The following is a 19,847-nucleotide window of genomic DNA, read 5'->3' on the forward strand; positions in this document are numbered from 1 at the left end:
CTATGGATCTAGAATGGAATAACTCAGGGCAGAATTTGTCCCAGTAGCACTGCATCATAAAACAAAGTTGTCAGTCTTGTGCTGGTATCGTTTGCTCATTTCAGTCTGGAGAATGCTGCATGTTAAGGTTTGTGTTGTAACTTCATTTTGTACACAGCATAGCAGCTGTTGGTGTTGATAGGCTTTGTGAACATAAACTCAGCCCTTGAGGTGACAAACTTTTTGTAGGCCAACAAAAAAAATTTAACAGATCTTAAGGGGCACATGGGCTTTGTAGGAGTGTTTTTCAGGAAAAATATTTTAAACTGACAAAAATATGCTTTTGAATATATTCAGTACTCTTCCTTCAAGTGTATTCAGTACTCTTCCCTTAGTCTTTTATAGGACTCTTATGGACACCTTTCAGGAAGTTGTGCATTGAATTGAGGAAGGGGTGTCAAATACTCCCTTTCCAAACTTGCACGAATAGGTTCCTCTGGGTACCTCCATGTTTGTAGTTACAAGAAAATAATGAAATACTTTGGGGGAAAGGCAAATTAATGATAAACTGAAGGATGAACTTCATAGGCATGAATTTTAAGAAATATTTTTTGTTCTGGAAGACAAAATGTGTCTCCAGGTTTTAACTGCTGTCATCCAGATATGGTATAAAAAGTGTAGCTGAATTCCTGCTATTTTCAGTTTGAAAGCCTATAGCCTCTCAGTATGCGTGGCTGTCAAACCAGTAATAGTCTATTCCCCAGACTGATCACCTAAACTTTCATTTGTCCTGGCCAAAGCAAAATTGTTCAGGAGTCCAGCTGTCAGAAGAGGGGCTCAGAATTTTCCTGCATCCACTGTACAGCTTTCCAGCTCTCATACAGGAGAACAGTTGTGATTTGCTGGGAATCTTTCTCATATCCTACTATGAATTAGATCCCAAATGATTTTCTTCCTTTGGACAAAAACATTTCTGTTAACATTAATGAGACTTATGTGAGCCTATGAGACAGAAGAGCTCAGCAAGTATTCCTTACCCATCGTGATGACCCACATATTGATTTAAGAGCATAAAATTATATTAATCTCTGGAATTTACTATAAAGTACTCTGTGGCAGCAAGAGTAATAGTTTTCTCTTTTTTTCAAAAATAAGAGGATGTTGAAAGATAATTGCGATGGAAAATGATATGGTATAGCAATATAACTACAGGAGATAAAGTGTTTGTCACAGTTACCAATCAAAAGATTGCCTTAAAAGTAAGACTTGTTTTATGAGTGTTGATGCTGAAAGGAGAACTAGACTTAAAAGTTTGTAGACACTTATAATTCCTGAATTCCTTAACAAGATTTTTCAGACCATTTGACATATTTATACTACTGTCTATTTTTGCCAATTGTGTGGCCTTAGCTGTTTACATCCCATTCCCAGAAGATGATTCTAATTCAACTAATCATAATTTGGTAAGTACTCTGGAGTTTTTATTTTGTATTTGTTTGCTGTACTTTCAAGTTGATGGTCATAATTACCTGCTAGTATTTGAGACTGTATTAAATACAGAAAATTTTAGTAAAAAAAAAAAAAATTGGTATATAGTGATACTTTAAAATAAAATGTATGTGGAAATGCTTTGAGTTTTTTTTCCAGTTTTAATATGTGCTCCCTTATGTTACGTGTTTATAATAAGATTTTTCAGCAGTGATATTCTTTGGAGGGGAATGTACATTAATATTATGCTGCATCTATATGTATATTTGTGTGGTATAAAAACTTTAATTTGAATTTCTATCACTTATATTGATTAAATGTATTTACTAGCTCTTGTGTTTCAGACACTTGTTTCAGTCTTCTGAAGTTTTACTGCCTTTCCTAGTATACTTGTCTAGTCTGTTTTCAATTTTTAATGGTGTTATTTGGATGTATATTTTAATAGATATTTTAGTTTTTAATGAGAGGATGGTGGGAAATTTTACATTAGTACATTTTAAAGTGATTGGAACATCAATGTGAATTTTAAAAGCAGTCACTGCTGGTGTAAGTGATCTTTCAAAAAGGGATGGTACTGCAGTAAGTAGTGTGTAGAGATGTATTTGTTCCATTGAAAATAGTGTACTAGTGTTGTGCTTGAAAACATATAATGAAAACGAATTTTGTTTTAATTCTCTATTAAAAAATATAAAGGCTATCACACTAAAGGGTAATATTGAATTACATTGCAATAATTTCATTGTTTATACTAAATACCATTTTGAAATAGTGGAGTTCAGTGGTCCTGTGTGCTCAAAATCTGCATGTGATTTCCTTTGGGCGGGGAGGGCAGGTTTGTTCACAAAGTAAAGAATTGGATACCAGTAAGTAGGTAATTTTGGATTATTTTGTACGGAAAATTTAGGTTGATACGAGGTCTTCTCTTTATGAACACGTTTGTGTAATTTGTGGTGTGTAAGCTTGTTTATTTTCCTAAAAGTAATTATTCTGTGCATATGACCATTTTATATACTTTTTTGTTTACCAAGATTAAGCAAATATGGGCAATAAAAAATGCTGGTGAAAGGCAGAATAATTCAGGTCAATGTAAAGAACAATTTATGCAGCTGTGTATCTAGCCAACCAACAGTCTTTCTCTCCTTTCCCCTCACCCCCCCTCCTGAGAAATTCAGGGCACAAATCTCCATAGCTGTCAATCCACCAGGAGATCCGCTAATAACTAATTTCATAAAGCATTACATGAAAAGGGTAAAGCAGTTACTTGTGTCAGAGGCTAATCATTTTGAAAGAAATGTTTTTAGCATTAGGTTTAAGTTAACGTCTGATATTTCTGACCTAATTCTACAGTGTGCTAGTATTTAGAAAGAAATGGACATTTTCATCCCTGATGGTTTTTCTTTTTTTTTTTTTTTTTTGAAATCTAATGTGGCCAAGTTAGTCTAAGCAAAAATAAATTACCTTTTTTTAGTAAGAGATCCTTATCCATTTTAAGTAGAAAGGGTCTTGAACACCCCCAATTATATGTATGTAAAGTTTACTTGGCCATTTAAATTCTCTCAAATTCCCATTTAAATTTGCATCCTGTTTATACTGGTGTTGAGTAATTCCACTAAGTTTGCTCAAAGAACAGAATTTATCCTGACAATGTACTTTCAGGTTCTGGGACAGATTTAAGCCCAATAAGGGAACACACAGGCACATCTTGTGTACCTGATCTAATAAAATAAATAATTCTGGAATGAGCGGCATAGGCTTTTCTTGTGACTAAGGTTCTACATAATGAAATACACTAACCAGTGGTCTGGGTTCATGTCTCTTCCTCTGGTATTTCACTGACATTTTTCCTAGTGTGGACCTACCTCCTTTGTTGAACTCTTAGTGTGGATTCAAGTGTACTGTGAGGCAATGTTATAGAAGAGCTGAGTTAGAAATCTTCAGACTTGCTTGGGAACCTGCTTGAGTATGCATTTCCTGATGCATGAGGTGTATGTATAGATAGATATTTGAGAGAGAGGTCTGTCAGTTGTCTTACAGTGGAAGTAGAGATTGTTCTGTTGAATAATGTTCAGATCTTTTGTGATACTGATCTAAAAACCAGACCAAATCTTAAAAATCAGTGTTAAATCTTATGAATAAGTTTGGTAGGATTTTAGCCCCCTGTGTTTAGATATGCTTGTCTTCCATGAGCCCTACACTGCCAGTTTGATCTTGCTAGGAGGCTGTACACCACTGTGGCTTTAATTCAAATTCAAAAGTTGAGGAGAATAAGATAATCTCCTCTCTCCTTCCAGCCCAGGTGTTTGGTCTTATCAACCCCAACAGCCTCTTCTCCCCCATTTCCATTCTCTGGACAGGTATCCATTGACACTGTATGGATTGCAGCACTTGTATCATTTAGAGCCTTGTGGGGGAGAGACCAGTGAGGAACAGGAACATGGTCTTCCTCCAGTGCCTTCACTTCCTCATTATGTAAACACCAAAAGTTCAGCTTTATAAATTTTAGTTTGCATATGGATATTATATCTAGGCATTGGTTCTTAGGGAATAAATCAATGTTGCTTCATTGAATTGAATAGATTAATTGCATTCCATCAGCTAGCTGAACTGCCTCATATTTTTTTAATTTGTAAACAGAAAAATTAAATATTTATGCATGTGGATTTTTTTTTTTTTTTTGCAAATCAAAATATACCTAATTTGTAACCAGCCATGGAAAGAGGAAGCAATGGAACAGCAAGGCAAAAAACAGTGGAACACTGTTAAGTGGGAACTAGAAATGGAAACTTTTTCAGTTTTGCTTGGGCTAGGGAGAAGACTGTTTGCATATATGAGAATCTGAGCAGTCGAAGTGTTCATTCTTTATGACTTCAGGAAGTCTAATGGCAACCTCAATCCAAGGGTGTACATGCAGAACAGGTATTCATTCCTCCTTGTGATGGGATGTTAGAAGACAGCTTCTGTATGGTGTGATTTCCAAGACTTGTAAGGGAAACCTGAGATACGATTTCTGAGTCTGTCTTCATCTGTGACTGAGCCAGTGAAACACTGAATGTCAACCACCCAACTGCTGGTTTAGCTGTGAGTGAGCCCTGTTTTAACTTTCTCATGAATGTTTCAACATGTGGTGTCTAATCAACACAAAGTCAGTTATACATTGCAGTAGCAATGGCAAAAGAAATTTTAGTACAAATTAACCAAAAATATAACAAACTTTTTAAGGAACAGGTAGATGAGTCTTAAGAGAAATAGCAAATCAAATGTATGCGTATTTATGTATTTTTTAAAAATAGGATGTATCTTGGATATCTGTTAGTCTTGAATATAAGTCAACTTTTAATCTTTGATGTCTGTGAGAAGGTTCCACACCCTTGTTTTTGGAACAGTAGGCTGTTCATGGAAAATTGACAGTGCAAGCCAAGTGTAAGGATGGGACAGTTGTATGTTTCTATGTTGGTCACTCATCTTTGCTGATATGCAAATTGTGATTATTGAAGTTTTTGTGATAGAGTCAGCAGCATGCTGTGAGATACGAGATGCTTATGATAACTTAAGGAAGAAAGAAAAGGTTTCTTTGTGATATCAGTTGACTAAATTAAGCAGATGGTAATCACTGATGTTGTAGGATAAGAGTCACTTTCATTATTAATGTCTTTTGTCTGTTTATCTTCTGAGTAGACAAGCTTAGATTTCTATTTTGCCTTTTTGCTGTTCTCAGATTAGAGGGTGCACTACAGTTATCTCGCACAGTGGATTCATGGTCATCCTTATTCCATCTCAAGGATGATGTGCCAGTACTGGGTGATACAAAACAATGCATTTCAAACAAAGCAGAAGTGCAGAGTTAAATTCAGACTGGACTGTGCTTGACCACTTGCCGAGTGTTAGTCCTGTGTTCTGTAGGAAAGCTTTTCTAATCCTTTGTCTAAAACACCTTGATGTGTGTCTCTGGTATGTGCCAGGAGAGGCAGGAGGAAGGGATCTTCTTTTCTATACTTTGAATGGAGAGTTCTCTCATGCTTTTCTATACTGCATAGAGTGTAATACAGACTAATGAACTTTAAAAACAGTTATTGACCTTGATCCTGAATTCTACTTAATTAATAATTAGTCCCTAATCAGTTAATGTTCTTTCACAAGTGGGCCCAGTTCTTCTGCAAGTAGATAGGTGAAACTATTATTGAACCAGATAAGTTATTTTTCTCTTACAGCAGAACAGGGGCAGTGTACTCTGGCATGAAATCCTCATAAAATCACTACTTCATATTTTAGTGTAGTTTCTTTCATCTGCCTTAAGAAGTTTCAGGTGATCTGAACTTTTCATGCTTGATTCATCTCTTCTTTTGGCAGTGTTTCTTGTCTTAGCTTGATAAGAAGCAGTTTCTGGCAGGAAGGGTTTCCTGTAGACATCTATCTTCTGCTTCTGTCTTTTCGCTTTTTTTTTTTTTTTTTTTTTTTTTTCCCCATCTGTGGTATGTTTTTTCCCCTCATGTCTTTTTGTCTTTGTTAATGTCGTGCTCATTTCTTTCTTTCTTGTTATCTTTTGTCTCTGCCTCTGGCTTCCCTCTGTGTTTACTCTTCTGTTTGTCCTCTTCTGCAGCATGCTTTTCTCTGTCTTGCTCTCCCACCTCAATTTTTCTTTCTTGTATTATCTGGCTGTACCATGTTCTGTTCTCCTGTGCTTTGCCTCCTGCTGACTTTCCCATTGGTCTGACTAGCACTGGGCTGTTTTACAATGTACAGGCGGACTGGCACAATACAAGTCTGGATTTTGGCTGTGATCAAGACATTTTTGGTTATTCTTTTTCTTTCCTTCTTTTTTTTAAAAAAAAGTAAATGTGAACAATAAGAAGGCATCCATCCATATAGAGTCTATGAAAACTGCACCCCTGAAGTCTGAGTTGTCTGCTTTGGGTGTACTGCATCTCTTGTGACTAGACCCTGAAGATTTGTCACTGGTGTCACTGTTCTACTTGAGACAGCCTATGTATTTTGGGAGACTTATTTGCATAAATTACAGCAAATTGGCAAGTGCAAATTCATGTGAGTAAAGGGCTTGACCCTAGTGCATAAAGGGCTGGAACCTAATGATAATTAATGACTCTATGCCCCTGATAGAAGGATTCTTCAGTCTTGTTTCTGACTACTGTTGTCAGTGGGGAACCCTCTCAAAAAGCGAGGTTCTGCATTAAAAGAAGGTCTCTCCAGTCTGTGCTAACAGAGCGGGTCAGGTGGTGGTCCTGGACACCTTGTCTTCTTTTTCCCAGGCAGTTGGGATGGGGAGACCCATAGTGGGGGACACTGCTGCAGAAAGGTAATGTTTGTGTCCTATCTTTCAGGCAAAGATTTCCTCTGTAAGTAGATTTAGGTGGATCTTTCAGTGCCTCCAGCAATAGGACAGCCAGTGGTGTCCCTGAACTGTTAGTTGTGCCTTCAATCTAGGGCACAGCAGGAGAGTACTCTGAGAAGAACCGGCTGAACTCTTGACTTAGAGGTGTCAGGCTTCCTGTCCTTATCTCATTAGCAACCCTATGACTCATACAGTTCTAAGGCCATGTGACTAATTAATCCATCCATTGAAAAGGTTGTTGGTTTTTACCCTGTACACAATTATCTGCTATACTTAGCTTATCTGAAAATATTGCTTTAGAATGTTATTCATTTTAACCACATTTAGTAAATAATTCTAAAGACTTTTGTTTAATTGCTAAATGTTCTGTGATGTATTTTAGAATGACTTTTACATATATGCACTGTTCTTACTGTGTTTACTTTTTCAGTTCAGGGGTCTTTGAGGCCCCGCTCTCTCTTCCCTCCCTTAGAACATCTTCCAATCTAAATAACTTTTTGATACTATGTTTCCAAACTTTTTCTGCCTTTGGATTCTTAGCTAATGTTCTCTCCTGATGTCTCTGCTAGCTGGCATAAAAGTTAGCTGAAAGATGCAAGGTAATTTGGACTGTACTGAAAACACTCCATTTTGCATATGGGAAAACATGATGGAGACGTTACAATGTTTTGTGTGTATTTAGCCAAGCACCTAACTACTGGTACTAAAGGCACTAGGGAAAATGTCTTTAAAAAATATTTGATCTAATTGTAACTGATATATCACAGGATCCTTATGTTGCATATCGATTCAAGTCAGTGAAATGTATTTATAATTCTGTATATGAGTAGTCAGGAGAGCTTGCGAGAATAATTTTGAAAAAACCCAAGTGTTAGGAGCTGTCCTTTTTCTTTTCACACAGGCTTAAAAATGAAGAGGCTTGAATTCTCTCCTCCTAAGTTTTTGTGTCTATGTGCATATGTAAATGCTCTCAGGGATAGTTTTGATATTTTTTTTTTTCTGCTATTTTTAATGTACATCGATTACCCTGACATCTATTTTCTCATTGAAAAAAACCCATGAAGTAACTATTTAATTACTGGAGCAGCCTGACTTAACTTTCTGAAAATTAATAGTAAAGCTGTTTGATGGTTATTAGGTGAGACAGTATGCATCAGTAAGTAACCTTTGCACAATTGCAAGAATTCCTTAATAGATGACATTTCTGCAAGGGGATTATTAAAAAATATTATAATGCTGTACTGAGCCCTATCTTCATATTTCAATTTTTTTATATTACTGGCAGCCCCAAACTTTCAGTAGTATGCATTAGCTAATTATAATTATTGTGGATTGCTTTGACTTTTATCAGTGCAAATCATGTATTTAGAAAACTTTTTTGCTTGGTGTTGTATGGCACACCTTTGCAAAATAGATGAAAATTCTGAGGTGGTAGTGTTTCACACCCACTTTGTCCTACAGCCAGTTACTAGGCCTATTCTGTCTGCTCTGCACTGTACCAGTAGCATGAAATAGCTCTTCAGTTTTCTTGGTAAACATAATTGCTTGTGTCAAGTCCATCTTTGGTGGTGAATGAAACAGAAATTTTATTTCAGTCTGGTTTAGGAAAAGGGACATTCCTGAAAGAAAGATATGACCGAGATGACTGGAAATTTCCAACTGATAGAAAAGTCACTTGGGTTTGTAGAAGTTTGGGAATAACATAGGATAATCCTTGTTGTTCTTTATTTTATTTTGTGTGCCCCAATACAGCTTAGGATCTAGCTACTTCAGCACAGATAAAAGTGGCTGTTTGGAGTGCAGGGGTATGAGGAGAAGGTCCACAACTTAGTTTTACAGGTTTCAGTTAATGACGCTACAAAAATAATTTTTTTTTTTTTTTTTTTTTAATGCAGGAGATGGCTTCTCAGTTATCCAAACCAGAAGGCCTTACAAAAAGATGTACTTAATCTTTCCCATTTGAAAGGAAATGTTTTTTTCCATGCTCAAAGTTGCAAGCTTGTTCCTGTGGGGAATTCCTACTAAGGGCTTGTCTCTTAAAAAAGATTTGCTGGTAGTTCATTACTGGCAAACTGCCTAGGGTGATACAGCATACACCAGAAAGAGTTTTTTTTCTAGTATAGCCTAAAGTCAGTCTCCCAAACAGAATAGTGCTGCATTGGTAGAAGGCTTTTTTTTTCTGGTTTAAATGTGCTGTGAAGAGCAGTGATTCCCTGCCCTTCTTTTCCCTTACTCCCTGCTTGATGAAGGTATGCCTGCAAAACTTTCAAGTATAGACTGTTGACAATAAAAGTAAATCTGTGTACTTCCAAATACACAGAATAATCTTACTAGCTGCTATATCAGTTGAATGGTCAGTGGGAAAGTAATTAGATTTGACATTAAAATTGTTGTAATTCAAATCCAAAGCGAGCATTTAAGATAAGTGGGAGAAGTTTGTACTTTTCATGCAAACTATTGGAATAGAACAAAAGTTGATTTTTAAATGCTCTGAAAAAACATGAGCCAACCTAGGTTATAAAACCGGTTTACTGACTGTGTGTAAACTATGTGACTTACTAACTTACTCCAATATTGAGCATGTAAATTTAACAAAACACTAATCTATGGCTTTATTCCTTGATAATAGCTGCTATGCTAAAGGAAACCCTGAAAATTGTTTCTGAAATTTTTACTCCAAAAATGACACATAGAACTGACAATCTTTCTACATGTTGCCACATATCAGTGCCACACCAAAGGTATTTATTGCCATAAATATTACTTGGATTTGCTTTAAACCCCCCCCTGTTTTAAAACTCTAGATTATGCAGAATATGGGTGTTTACTTTCTTTTAAACAGATGTTTCATATAAGAAGCATATTATGCATTGAGAACTGTGGTTTGGTTGTATTTGTTGTGGTTTTTTTTTTTTGTTTTGTTTTGTTTTTTTTTTTTTTTTTTTTTTTAATATGGTCTGTGTGTGTGAGCACTGTGTCTTGAAATACCACAGTGTTGGGATCCATGGCTTTTGAAGGTACTGGTCGAGGTTTGCTTCCTTAAATTGAGCAGAAGTGGAGAAGTTCTGGGTACTTTTGAAAAGCTGGTCCCTGGCTACTTCAAAAGATTCGTGTATCTGTTAAGATCAATTAAAATATATTTTCTGATCTGCTGAGCTTTAATGACAAGCCATTTTCAGTGATGGTTAATTGAATGTGTGATTTCGTTTACCATTAATTTTTGCAAGAATTCAGATGTTTTTACCCTGCTGCCATGCACAAAAACCTTTCTTTTGCTGGGCCATCTGGAAGGACAGGGCCATGAAGAAAGGTTAAATGAATATATAGTGATAGTGGGAGGATGTTAATTAGGATGGATTTGCTTTTCAGTGTTAGGGTTTTTTTGTTATTGTGTAATCCTCTGCAATATAATTTTCGTTTAATGAACTGCAAATAGAATGTCATCTTCCCTTCTCCCTTCAGAGGAGATTGAGAGCATGCACTTGGTTCCTGCTTGTATAAAATTCACTTGGTAGCACCAATTAGGAGCTTACGGTTGTTTGTGTTTTTTCATAGTCGTTTTTATGAAGAAAAGTGCTTTTAGAGTTCCATTCTTCTTGAAGAATGCCTTGATTAAACAGAGTGTGATTCTTCTCAGAAATCTACGTGCTTGACTTCAGCATTTGAAACCAAACTTTAAATAAATATTTGAGAATTATGCTCAAAATTTACCTATGAAATTAACATTTTCAATGAAATTAATACAGGTGACCCGGATACACCATTTGCCTGTTCAATGTTAGTAGGGAATATTATTCTAGAGTAATACTGTAGTGACTAATAGTAATATAAAACTTTGAAATGATGAGCAGATAGATTTGCGTGGATTTACTTATATAGTTATGAATCAAGATTTTTTTTCCCCTCTTATTTCATATTAAAAGATATTATGGCAGTACATTTTCAGTTTAGTTGCAAGGCTAAAAATTTTGGCAGTGTCAAACTCTGTTGCCATTATGTGATGGTTTTCACAGTGGTCACTACTTACGTGGGTGGACAGCTGCTTACAAATTTGAAATCTTGTAGAATTATACCTTTTGATAATGTCATTATTAAGGATCTGAATCTTCCCATTTGTTACTGTGGTAAATCACATAATACAAACTGATCAGTGCTGGTCAGTATAGCTGAAGGGATGATGCTAGACAAAGAACTTGCAAAAGATCAGAATTTAATCTTCAAATTTATTTTTATTGCATATTTGCTAAGAAACTAATATTTGAAGTATCTTAATTGAGAAAAGTAGTTCAGCCCAAAGATTCATTTGGCTAGTTGTTTTAGTTGTCCTCTTCTCATATTGTACAAAAAAGGTGGTATGTTGAATTTTATCACGCTTGACAGCTTAAATATGTTGTACTGAACTACCAGGTTGCATTTCAGTAAAATTTTGTGGAAGATGCAGTGACACAAAGGAGCATACAGAGCCAGCTACATTTGTATGGCATGAAGGCTGGAAAGTTCTTTACAACGTAAGAACATAAATGTAAAAAATGTTCATTAATAACGTTCAGTAGTTTAATAATTATACTTTTCTAGGTTGGCTGACGGTGGCTGCAGCAGTGCAGCAGCCTCCAGCAAGATAGCATCTTATGCCACTCAGCTAATCACAAAAATACAGTCCTTCCAAGGTACTGAGTAGGAAATACCCCAAAGCTGTATTATGTTTATCAGACATTTTGTTAGTGCAGTTTTCACTCTGATGGATTTCTTATGATGCTATTCCTTATTTTTTTCAAAAACTCATCCAGAATCCTTTAAAACACATATCAATGATGTGTGGCATAAGTCAGTTATTCATCACGCAATGATATTTAAGTAATTATATGCTTATCTTCATCCCAATAAGATTTACTAGTTCTGAGTTCAGGTAGCTTTTATTGTTTAATAATTTATTTCTTGCTATAGCAAAGGAAAAAGCTGAAAGAAGACAACCTACCAAATTATATAGATTTTGTACATTTATTAAAATAAGTTCTTGAAATCTCTTGACACCACTGACATCAGAAAAACTAAATGAAAAAAAAATCAGTGATAAAAAGCAACAGTGTTTAACCCAACTGTACCTAAAAGTCTCATGGTATTAAATGATGCTTACTATAGTTTGTGCTCCGATTGACTGCTAGAGCAAAGATGAATACTTCTAGATACAAAGTCTCTGTGACTGGCCCGCATTAGTAGTGCAAGGCAGCTAGCTCTGTCTCCTGTTGAGGTGCTTCAGCTGCCGTAATTCTTGAGGTATAGTATAGAACAGAAATTTTCTCTACATTCTAATACCGAATTGAATGGTACTTAAAAATTTTTACATTTTGTCTTAAATCAAATGAAACTATCACATTTAAATGAAATTCCCTAAAACATGGTTTCAGCAGAGGCCATGTTATTTTACTGGCTAAAGAATCAGTTTGATGTTGGTATTGTCATGGGGTTGCTGGTGTAAGCCTATCTTAAGACCAGACATGCACGCCATCTGTATTCTTAATACAATAAGAAGACCTTACCCTGAACTCTGAAACTCGCTGGAGGCTTTGCAAGCTTAACACCCATAGTTAATGCAGATTGAGCATAGGTAGACTGAGCATGCACAGACTGGTCTGTCAGCATAGGTTAGATTTGTGACTTTTTTAAAGGACTTTGTCACCTGTAGTAAAAGACTATAAACTGCTTCTTACATCTATATTTTTCCCTAAGCACTGTAAGGTTGAGAGCGTTTATCAATGTGGATGAAAAATACATGGGCCACAAGTTGCAATGTAGCTCTAACTTCTGAGAGCATCTGATTTCAACCAAATACAGCAGAAATAAAGATTTCAAAGTTATTTTTACATGTTTTTTTGAGAACAGAAAGAGAAACTTTGTGTTCCCTCTTTCTCCCAAAGGCAGGCTGCAGCAGGAGCCCACATGTCATACCAAAACTCATCAACCAATGCCAGGCTGTAGGGATGAGACTTTATTAATTTTCATGATTACAGAACTGCTTGCCTCCTGTAAAAGGAACACTGAATTATGTGGGTTAAGGAAATAAAATGGTTTGGTGTCATAGCAGAAAGGGCAAGAGAATGTAGGTAAGATGCTAGCCAAGAACTTCAGGAATGAAGGAATTTTTTAGTTTGCCCCTAACTTCTTGTGCATTCTTGGACAGGCTATTTATCTTTTCAGTATTTTAGTTTCCCACCAATAAAATAGTTTTCTGCTTTAAAAGGATATCAAAAGGAAATGTAAGTTTGAGGCTGTGAAACATTCAGATATGGTGAATAGGGTACATATGAACAGTAAAATGAGATCTAGGGAGTTCTCTTAAAACAGTTTCTTATCTTTATTTGTAAATGGTTTGGCTGACTTTCTGGTGAACACTTTGTGGTGAATTTTGTTGTCAGAGGCTATATTTTAAGTTTCAGAACGTAGAATGTTTTGGCAGCAAATTTTGGCGGAGAAAAAGTGATTGGTAGTGGCAATATAGGAACAGAAGGAACAGCCACTGTTACCATAGTGATACAGCAAAAGCAGTGACATTTAGGTAAACAGCAGTAGGAAAGGAAATTTGGGGGAGTTAATGTTAGATGTCTCAGAAGATACAGTAAGCTTCCATACAGTGTTTCATGTGTATCTGAAAATGGTAATGTTAAGCTTCTATTTGTTATATTAGTAGCACAAGCACCCCTCAATGTTTGTTTAGTTGGGAAGTTCAGTGACTTCCTTGAACAGGTAATCTGTGAATGAAACCAAGCCAGGCAACATCCCATTCAGCAGAAATGGCACATAGCAAAAGAAAGCATGATATTTTGATTGTTCATAAATATGCTCATGTGAACTGTCCGGCTAGTGGGAATGGTACCACTGAATGTGTTTTTAGCATGATCATGTGACGTGTGGATGACAAGTGTATTTTTAGAAACCCTTGCAGCAATGTTACTATTGATCCAAATACTACATACTTCTTAGCCCCAAACAATTATTTTAAATATATGTATGAAAGCTCAAGTGCAGGACCTTAGTATGCATTTTACTCAATGAGTGCTAGGGCTGAGGCGTTGCATGGTTGCATTGTTCTGTTCCAGTGAAAATAGGATGAAGATTTACACAAGTGAGTGTTCAGTGAATGGAGAGTTTCCAGTGAAGGGTTAAGTAACTTGGACTGTAAGCGCATTAGAATTGTCTTTTTCTTGCCTTTAAACAAGTGTAGAGGTAACAAAATACAAATGTGCTGGCAGATAACCTTCAGGCAAATTGATCACAATGACTAAGTTAAGGAAACTATAGATTTCTGGGCTGAGGATACTGGAAGTACTTAAAGAGATGGATTAAAGCTCTGTGCTTAAGGAGTCCTGTGCAATAGCTGTTTTCTAATGGTTAGATAAGTGGTAAATTGTCAAGGATGCATCAATATCCTTCATATGACATTTATCAATATAAGTGGATTTCGAAAGTATATGGTTACGCATGTAAGAAAAGTAGATGCATTATTTTGAAGCTAGATTACCTCGTAAAAGCGTACTTTGAAAACACCTATTTTGCCTATAAAGATGGTATCTCTAAGTCGAGGTGGTGATGCTGAAAAAGGCTTAATTGACCCATGTGTCAGCCTCAAGTTGCAAGACCAATGCAGTCTTTTTAGATAGCAAGATTCTGTGTTCAGAAGTGTTAGTTTAAATTCCATATTCCATCACTTAGTATAAAAAGAGTGGTTTGTGTTGGAAAGGACCTTAAAGACCATCTAGTTCCACCCCCCCTGCCATGGGCAGGGACAGCTTCCACTAGACCAGGTTGCTCAAAGCCCCATCCAACCTGGCCTTGAACACTGCCAGGGATGGGGCATAAACAATAATGTTACTTTCTTTGCTATGTGAGTTTGTGAAATACTACTAAAACAAATTTTACATGTTGATAGTTCATTATTTGGATTTGGGATCTTTGGAGTGCAGAATTTATTTATTTTTGTAAGATGAATGTTTGCACTTTTAATTTTGTTTATAAGTCAGGGAAAAGAAAGAAAGAAACAAACCTATTGTGCCCAAGTGCATGCCAGAAGATCCAAGTCATGTGAAGAGGATTTACTTTTTAGAAGAGTCATCAAACTTTTCTACCAAATGTATAAACCACATTTTTGCTGAATGTGGAAAAAAAAGTGTAAACCCACAAAAATCTTCTTTGAATCTTCTTCAAACTATTACAAATGCAAGTAAGTATAGCCATTTTATACCACAAAACTTTAATATTTTGTGTTAGACTCTTGTTTCCACTATGGCATTTCAATGAGTTTGTGTTTGAGATATACAACCTGTCCTATTATTAGCCAATAATCTCAAAATAAGTCCCTGGCAAATGTGAAGGACAGATTACAGTGCTAGAGGTCCAGATACTCAGACTATTTTCTACTTAGTTGTTTACTCATTTCCTTTTTCCACTTTTTCCTCATTCTTCATGAGAAGAAAACTGGTAGTGGAGGATCCAAGCTGGTGTTTCCACCATAATAATATAGCTTTTGTCTTGGCAAGTAGTGGACACTCATCTGTTCTTCTGTGAACTAAATCTTGAAGGATATGAACTGATAGGTAACCTCATCAGCTATGAATGAACTTACAGGATTTGGGCGTCTCTTCATAGTCATTGTCTGCACACTCATAGTCTGCGTAATGAGAGAGTGTAGGGCTGATGCCTGCTCTTTACTAAACTATTAGGGAGGTCACTGAGTACATAGATACTGTAGTTTACTGGGCAAGGGGCAGATATGTGGGCTCATGTTTGTCTGGAGGAGGCATTTCCTTAACTGACAAGCAGCAGCATCCAGCGTGCCAGACACTGCCACACAGGGTCAGCACTCACCATGTAAGGTGACTGTGAAACATCAGCAGTTTCTGTGTTGTACAGTTTGTAACCCCTTCTCAGTATGTGAAGACAAGACTGGGAAATCTTAAGGTATAAGAGCACAAGTTTTCCTATCCTTTCCTCTCTAAAGCTTTGGAGGAGTAACCATCAGTAAAAAGTCCATGAGTTTAAAGTCCATGGGTTTACTGTATGCAGGGGCATTTCAGCACACGCCCTACAAAGCTGTGATCACTATTTTAGCAAAGACTTGCGAAGTTGCAAATGCTTCCTCGCTTTTGATGATTGGAGTAACAGCAAGTAATAGTGCATATTAAAGTCCTACTGGAATGAAAGAAAATCCTTGAAGTTGAATCCTTGAATTTGAATGTTACTATATTAATTTTTTAAGTTTGTGGTGGAACATTTGTTTCTCTAAAAATGAAAAAGGGGTAGCTATAGGTGTTCATCTGGACTTTGGGAAGTTAAAAGGGCTTATTCTGTTTTGGTATGTAATTCTCTTTTGAAGACGTCAAAGGTTCTGGACTTCTGTGTGTGTTACAGATGAAGCTACATTGCTTGAAGATTGGAGTCTCTTCTGCATTTTAACAATCTGATAGCTTAGCAGTAGTAATGGTGGTAGATGCTTCAATGAAAAGGGATTTTATAGCTTTGGTTTGTAGGTGAAAAAGGAAATTTAATGAATTGTATTAAAATATTAAAGAATATTATCATTCTATCCAGAAGGTAAAACTGAGACTGAATTTTTTATTTTAAAATTATTGTTTATCCTTAAATTAAATATGAATCAGTATTTGTATCTCTTCTTGCATTGAATTGATTAGAAATGATTGGGTAGTGCTCTTAGGCAACCCCAGTTGCAGAGTGAATCATCTTATGCCACGTTTTTGATGGCTATCCATGTTTTAAATAAACGCATTTTACTTCTGATTAAGATGTGTTAAACATCAACACTTAAAGTATAATGACTTAGCTAATGAGTGATAAACTGCTGTGGTCTTATGATCACATTAAAATACCTGACTCCCATGGAACAGAAAAGTTTTCAACTTTCGGATTGTAATTAATTAAATGTTAGAATTCTTATAACTCTGAGTAGGATATGGAGTCTTAAGGGATTGTACTTTTTTAAGTCAAGCCTAGAGTGTGGATATTGTACATAGAACTTGCCTTTCTAAATAACTAGCTTCATAATTCAACTACTGTACCTGTTTTCAAATCAGAAGAAGCTTATCTAGGTTTAAGTTTATATTTTGCCATTTGTGATATTAACTCTATTATGTATACTTTGCATCTAGTTAACTCTTTCCTAAGGCTAAAGGCTTAAATACCAAAGGCTGTACTTCCCAGAAGAAGATTGAACAATTCACTCACCTTTGAAAACCTATAGATGAGTACATGTTACAGCAAAACTGTTGAAAAAACCAGAGTGGATTAATGTTTGATAAATGTCATGGCTTCATGATGGAATTTCCTCTGTCAGTAACTGTTAGGTTGATAAAAATTTATAAGAATTGATTCCCTAATTTGTATGTTATCCATGTGTTGCATGTATATTCACTCTACCAAAATATTTGGATTCTAGCGCATTTTATTCTATAGCTTTTCCTAATACAGTTTTTCTTTCCCATACTAAGAGATTTTTATAAATAGGGAGATTTCAGTGATGAAAATAATAATAATTCAAAATATGTTAAAATTGGTGAATGGTTTCCCTCAACTTCAGTAATAGTTGGATGCTGCTATATTTTCCACTAATACATGCAATGATTAATTGATAATTTGGTGCTATATCTATTCAAGCATGCTATGTATGAGTTAAGAAAAATATCACATATTTTAGCTTATAGTTGCTAGCTGTGATTTTGTATAAGCAGTAACAAGCAGTAAAATGTACACTACATGGTTTGCAGTGACCTTCATTGCTGAGAATAACTGTAAGAAAAAAAAAATCAAAGACATGCTTAGAAATTCTTTGTTTGGAGGGCTAAATCTGGCCTGTATTCTGCTGTCCTAATTGTGCATAGTGATTGGAGACCTTTTCAGCTTGGACAGACACAGATCTTCCAAAGGGCAGAATCAAAGCACTCAGATTTGTTTTTATTTTATAATGCTGTATATATATATCAGCCTAAAATAGAGCAATGTGTTTGTCCTGAACTATAGATTTCTAGTCTGGATACATTTTTTTAATGTAAATTTGAAAAGCGTTCATGCCTCTTAAAAGGACCAGAAGGTTATTTTTCTCAATAATTTAAGCACCGTAATTAGTTGGAAGTTAAATGTCAAGATTTTTCTTTCAGTTTGGATGTGCCCCAAAATTAACTTGGTCATGCTAGAAGCAACTCTGTGTTTTAGCAAGATTTCCTTGATGTAGGAACAGCAAATTATAACAGCTGTACTGGGTTACAGCATCAAATTTCCCCATCCTAGCTCTAACACTGACCAATAGGGGATATCTAGGGAACAGAATAAATGCAGATATTGGATCCAGCAGTCATCATCTCAAGAACTTTCTGAGCCAGAGGTAAGGTCTTTGTGTTTAATGGTTTTAAATGAGACAGTACACATCACAGTTAATAATTCAGTAGTTTCATGCCATACTTTCTTTAAACATTTTGAGAGAACATCATCTGGTCATTGTGCTTTCTTATTAATTGTTCTCAATTTTTTTTCCTAAAGATGTTTCAGCTGAGGCAAATTTTCTAATATCTTCCCCATAACAAACCCAAACTTCCATTATGGAGCAATCTCCCACTCACCTGCCATTTTTTTGTTACTCTTTCCATTGCTCCTTTTACAAGCTATTTCCTTTTATGTCACTGTAGTAGATATTTTTGCTTTTCTTTCTGCACCTGTAAGGAAGTAAAACTTAAGAATGCAGTGATTGCTGCAGAAGTATTCTTCAGAAATAATGTTTTGAATCGGAACTGTTCATGACATGATGACATTTGGATTCCTTGGAAAGACGATCCAAGATGCTGTCATGTATAGTGTGTCATAGTTCAGTATTGTATCAGATAGATTCTGACCCAGTATTTACTAAGTAGTGATCTGGGTTACTAGAATATTCTGGGTTTGATTTTCCTGCCTTTGAAGGCTTTTGGTCTCATTTAGCATGTAATATATAGGTACTGTTTATTCAGGAACAGATACTATTTATGGAGGAATAAAAGTATTTTCTGTTAAAATAAAGCAGATGTCTTCTAAAAACTGCATTTAATAGTATCTTGTTTGTTGTTATTAACCTAATGCTTATTTTGGCATGCATAAACTTTGAAATTCAAAAGTAGTTGAAGCATTTTCTTTGTCAAATGTCAAATAGAATCCAACAGCAAAGTTGGTACCTATATGGGTCAAATTTCCCCCTTCAGCCACCCTTGCAATTTAAGAGCTACTATTTGCATACTGCAAGTACCCCCCAACATCTGATTTTCTGTGTTTCTGAGAATCTGAATTGTAGCTGTATTTCTTGTGTAATGGAAGGCATAGTAAGAAAAGTGCATTTTGAGAAAGTAGCAGCTGTGATCATAATATATCTGCTGCTTTTATACCACAAGTAAACAGAATATGCATGTGGAACTTACTACATCATTTAGGGCTGTGTCAGCTATGCCTTTCATCAGATGTTGCACTGTCACAAGTTTTTCATTTTAATTGTATCATTTCACTGTAGCACTTTTGAGTAATTTTATTGGTAGAAGTTAAAGCCAGTAGGTCCTTGCCAAATTCTAGTAATGACTTTAGCTGAATCAGATTATTTCCAGATATTTAAATGAAGTTTCTGCACGTTATTGGTAATGATACTGCATTACATATACCTACATATAATGATGGCTCAGAAGACTGTTCCTGAGTATACTGTGCTTGCAGTATTTCTCATAAAAGTATATTGTAGTATTATGAAATATCTTCCTAGCTTACTTGTTAGTAAATAGAAACATATTCCTTATCATGCCACCATAAATGTTCATATTCTCTGGTGTTTTTTGTAAAAGCGGCAGCCAGTAGTGATGAAGTAAGCTGCAGAATATTGAAACATTTAGCTGTGATTTGAAATGTGTGGTGGATACAATTTAACACTTATTTCTTGCTTTATTTTCTTCTTCCAAGATTTTAGTCTAATTTGTATCTTTTGTTACTGATTATTTTGTAGTTTTCCTAAACCCAATTT

General features: G+C 35.6%; 1 protein-coding gene across 13 annotated transcripts in view; it reads left to right on the plus strand.

Moving 5' to 3' along the window:
* CACNA1D (calcium voltage-gated channel subunit alpha1 D) overlaps positions 1 to 19,847 on the plus strand; it is a 238,737-nt gene that overhangs the window by 43,149 nt on the left and 175,741 nt on the right. For all 13 annotated transcript variants that reach the window (XM_049826575.1, XM_049826566.1, XM_049826573.1 and 10 more), the window contains exon 3: positions 1,337 to 1,442. In XM_049826575.1, coding sequence (XP_049682532.1) covers positions 1,337 to 1,442 — 106 coding nt within the window. The remainder of the gene's footprint in view (positions 1 to 1,336; positions 1,443 to 19,847) is intronic.

Source organism: Accipiter gentilis, chromosome 23 (genome assembly GCF_929443795.1).
Source record: "Accipiter gentilis chromosome 23, bAccGen1.1, whole genome shotgun sequence".
NCBI lineage: Eukaryota > Metazoa > Chordata > Aves > Accipitriformes > Accipitridae > Astur > Astur gentilis.